The sequence below is a fragment of the Penaeus japonicus genome, unplaced genomic scaffold (assembly GCF_977035675.1).
Source record: "Penaeus japonicus unplaced genomic scaffold, GWHDUDI00000001_assembly GWHDUDI00000042, whole genome shotgun sequence".
Lineage (NCBI taxonomy): Eukaryota > Metazoa > Arthropoda > Malacostraca > Decapoda > Penaeidae > Penaeus > Penaeus japonicus.
The window spans coordinates 2,930,718-2,935,717 of NW_028234444.1; the positions used below are offsets into that span (position 1 = coordinate 2,930,718).

Sequence of the window (5,000 nt, forward strand, 5' to 3'; positions counted from 1 at the left end):
CGGAGGCAGAGGCGGAACAGCGAACGGAACCGGGGCAGGTCATGTCAGGTCATAGGGTCCGGCGGTCTGTGTGAAGGGTGTCCGGGGTAAGGTAACAAGCGGAGAATGTGGGAGGATAGAAGACCGTCAGCAGGAGAAAAACCACTGTTAAGATTGAAATTCGGCAGCCTGTTAATGAGAGAAGATTCCACCAATCTGCGGGCATGGACATCAGCGGAAGGGAACAGAATGCGGGTAACTGACCAATCTATGCGATGTCCTGTGTCCCATTGGTGGCAGAAGAGAGCGTTGTTGGTGTGTCCCCTGGAAACCGCGTACCTGTGTTGGGACACACGTTTGTTGAGACAAGCGCCGGTCTCCCCGAAGTATTGCTTCTCACAGGAGGTGCAGGGGATGGCATAGGTGCCTATCATGGCAGATGAAGGGGGACGGGTGTGGACCAGGTTGCGGCGGAGAGTGTTAACCTGGCGAAAGGTAAGCCTGCAGTTGAGAGGGTGCAGCGAGCGACGAAGAGAGTGGATTTCCTCGGTATAAGGAAGGCTGAGGACAGGCAGGTGAGAAGTCTCTCTGGGGGGAGGATCCTGGTAGAATGTGCGGCGGGCGTTGAAGAGCGCGGCGTCAAGGACGAAGCAAGTGTACCCCAGCTTGCCGAAGGATCGACGAAGAAAATCGATCTCTTCATCCAGGTGCTGTGGGTCACATATGCGGAGAGCACGGAGAAAGAGAGAGGTGGCGACACCTCTCTTAACATGGAAAGGGTGGTAGGAGAAGAAGTGTATATACATCTCGCTGTGCATGGGTTTTCTATACACTGAAAAAGAGAAGCAGTCACTTGAGCGGTGAATTAAGGTGTCCAAGAAGGGGTAGACGATCAGCTCCCCTTCTTGGACACCTTAATTCAGTTTTGCAAGTCATATATATATATATATATATAATATATATATATATATATATATATATATATATATATATATGTATATATATATATATATATATATATATATTTACATATATATATGGGTGTGTGTGTGTGATATCAAGACTGCCGCACCCATGATAGATAAAGACAGTAGGACAAGAAGTGCATGAGACCAAGGACCTCCTTTTCGTGTGACCCTTTCGGGAAACCATTGAAACTTCTCGTGGTTGGGCTGGGGGATACTATGTTGATTGCCTTTTCATAGAAATTGCCAACATGACAGGGATAACAAGCATCTTAACAGAAATAACAAACATTGTGATAAATAACAAACATTTTGACCAATAGGAAATAGAGTTTTGACAGGAATATTTGACAAATAGGAAGTATTTTGCAAGGAATAACAGCTGTTTTGACTGGATTATCAAGCTTATTGAAAGGATCAGCACATATCTGAAATGTTGCAAGCATTTTCCCAGAAGTTGCAAGTTGTGTGTGCATCTTTGCCATAATGATAATAGTAATGAAAATAATGTTTATGATGTTTATAATAAAGGCGATGATAATTATGACAATGAGATGAAAACACGGATACTGATAATTTTCATGATAATGATACAGATTCAATTGACAGTAGTAATAATGATGATAATGGTATAGCTAAAGACAAGAATAACACCAATGATTATTGTCTTACCATATGTAATAAAACAATAAGATTATAACAATGATAATTATCGTTATAATATCGTTTGAATATGATCGATAATTATTTGTGGATACACACACACAAGCACATATACACACACACACAAATACACAAACACACACAAATACACACACACACACACAAACACACAGACTTATATATATTCAGTAGATAAGTACAAAAAAAATATTACCCTTTGAATTTTATTAACATGGACGTAATGCTAATATATACCAAATGGTCACAACTAAGAAATGAAATATTTCAAATACATGTGAATCGGGAACATTAAGGGCGAAATTGGCATAAAAAGAAGAGTCAGGACCAGCTGGCTGATTTGGGGATTAGCTAATCAAAAGAGACCATATTGTATGACTTATGCCTCTCAGATGTCAGGTGGTTAGCTGGTTGTGTAAGAGTCCCGGATGAGAAATATTCGTTGAGACGCAAATGCGACGGGATTGTAGGAAAATGTTCATTAAAGGTATTTAGGAGAAGACAAATCAAATTTAGATAATCAATGTACAGTGAAAAATAGCAAATTTTAATTTTCTCACGAAGGTATCATACACAAATACACACACATTTATACATATATATTTATATATAGAGAAGTGTGTGTGTATATATATATATATATATATATATATATATATATATATATACATGTGTATATATAAATATATATATATATATATATATATATATATATATATATGTATGTATACACACACACACACGCACGTACACACACACACACACATATATACATATATGTGTGTGTGTGTGTGCGTATACTTATATTTACGTATTCCTTACTTTGAGAGAAGTGCTTGGACATGCATGCATGTATGTATGTTCCTTCAATTCAATCAAAGTTCTTCTCACAAAGATCCTTTATGGTTATTCAATTCCTTTCCCTCGACAACCTCCTCATTTTTTGTAACTAAGCCACTCAATATATATGTCTGATGATATTTGAGCATCTACCTTTCCATCCAGATATCTTCCTCTCCCTCTCTCTACTATTATGCATCTCTCTCTCTCTCTCCCCCCCCCCTCTCTCTCTCTCTCTCTCTCTCTCTCTCTCTCTCTCTCTCTCTCTCTCCCCCCCCCCCCCCCCCCCCCCCCCTCTCTCTCTCTCTCTAGCTTTCTGTATAGGTTAGATATTTCACTTTTTGTAAAAAGAACTAGTATTAGCATTTCCATTTTTTCCATAATTCCTCTGAATCATGTATATACATATATATATATATATATATATATATATATATATATATATATATATACACACACATATATATATATATATATATGTGTGTGTGTGTGTGTGTGTGTGTGTGTGTGTGTGTGTGTGTGTATGTGTGTGTGTGTATAGGCGTTTATATTTCTCTTTCCCCTTTCTTTCCCTTGAAATACCCACGTAATCATATATAGGCGTTTATATTTCTCTTTCCCTTGAAATACCCCCGTAATCATATCCACCAGAGCGAGGCAGAAAGAGAGAGTTCTGGCGCGAGTATATAAAGCCTCAGCTCGCCATCAGCGACATCATTCCCTCCGCCGCCATGTCTCTCAAGGTAGGCTCGCGGACTAGCTCTCCCGACGCCGTATGAAAAGAAGAAAGAAAACAGTGGACAAGATTAGTGATTTCTTTTTCATTTGGATATTAACTAGATTATCAAAGGAAATGGAAAGAGAAATTGAATAGTATTTCAGAATAAGTAGATGAAGCGTTCATTTAGAAATCTAGAAATATGCGATGCGTGAATAATTATTGTCAGCTAATCCTCGGATGAACTTGTATCTAATTTTGCCTGATTTCCAGATTGCTGTCATCGCGTGCTTGGCTGTGTTGGCCATAGCTGATCAGTCACCTTACCCTCCCCCACCCCCTCCTGCTCCCTACCACCCTCCCCCACCGGTCTACCACAACGACCAACTCTACCCTGATGTAAGTAGATCTTCGTGTCATTTTCATATTTCAATCTTTAAACGTTTTCCATTTTATTGTATTTTGTTATGTCTTTTAAATGAATTTATTTTCATATGCATTTATTTCCTAGATTGCATTAATGATTGTTTATGCTAATGATATAAAGTTATATACAATAATTCATGTTAAATATATGCTCATAAACGAGATTGAAAGACTTTGTTTTTGCAGTTGAAAGATACTGCCTCATTTCCTGCACACACGACATATTTTCCCACTACACAGGTTCCCCCGGTATACACCTACAACTACGGTGTTTCCGACGGCTACTCCGGCGTCAACCTCGGCCACTCGGAGTCCCGCGACGGCTACAAGACCGAGGGCAGCTACACCGTGGACCTCCCCGACGGCCGCAAGCAGATCGTCAAATACGTGGACAACGGCGACGGTCTCGTAGCTGAGGTCACCTACGAGGGCGAGGCTCAGTACCCCGAGCACACCCCCGCCTACAAGCCCGCTCCCCCCTCCTATGCCCCCCCTCCCCCTGCGTCCTATGAATAATATGGATATTTGTCTATCATGTTTACGCCATGAAGGTGATACCAAATTCAAAACCTCATGTTCTCATATTCCATTATCATCAAGCATGTCTATCTGTTATATCATTCTAAAATAAGAATTTATGATTTTTTAAAATAAAAATGATCAATTTGCAATGACCATTATTATTTAGATGCTACCGAATCCAAATATATTTCGTGTAATTGAACATTTAAAGCTCATTAGTCATCCTCATAAAACAAAAAGAAAAAAAAAGAGAACAAGGATAAAGTGTGTGAAGTGAAGTCAATGATAAACTGAACAAAAGACACATGGATAATATACTTGTTGTATATATACATGCACACACACACACACACACATATATATATATATATATATATATGTGTGTGTGTGTGTCTGTAGACACACACACACACACACACACACACACACACACACACATATATATATATATATATATATATATATATATATATATGTGTGTGTGTGTGTGTGTGTGTGTGTGTGTGTCTGTGTGATATGAAGGCAGCCGCATGTCTTAGTTGTGACCATTTGGTATATATTAGTATTACGTCCAAGTTAATAAAATTCAAAGGGTAACATTTTTTTGTACTTATCTACTGAATATATATATATATATATATATATATATATATATATATATATATAAGTTTGTGTATTTGTGTGTGTGTGTGTGTGTGTGTATGTGTGTGTGAGTATTTGTGTGTGTGTGTTGCGTATGTGAGTGTGTGTATGTATTTGTGTGAGTGTGTGTGTATTTGTGTGTGTGTGTGTGTGCGTGTGTGTGTGTGTATGTGTGTGTGGGTGTGAGGGAGTATGTCCACAAATAGTTATCGATCGTATTCTAACGA

General features: G+C 38.8%; 1 protein-coding gene across 1 annotated transcript; it reads left to right on the plus strand.

The window, feature by feature from the left end:
• The first annotated feature begins 1,999 nt into the window (after positions 1 to 1,999).
• LOC147466648 (larval cuticle protein A2B-like) lies at positions 2,000 to 4,193 on the plus strand. The gene is made up of 3 exons (XM_086534828.1): positions 2,000 to 2,027; positions 3,117 to 3,238; positions 3,850 to 4,193. The coding sequence occupies exons 1-3, from the start codon at positions 2,000 to 2,002 to the stop codon at positions 4,123 to 4,125; spliced, it is 426 nt and encodes a 141-aa protein (XP_086390954.1). The 3' UTR covers positions 4,126 to 4,193.
• The last annotated feature ends 807 nt before the right edge of the window (positions 4,194 to 5,000 follow it).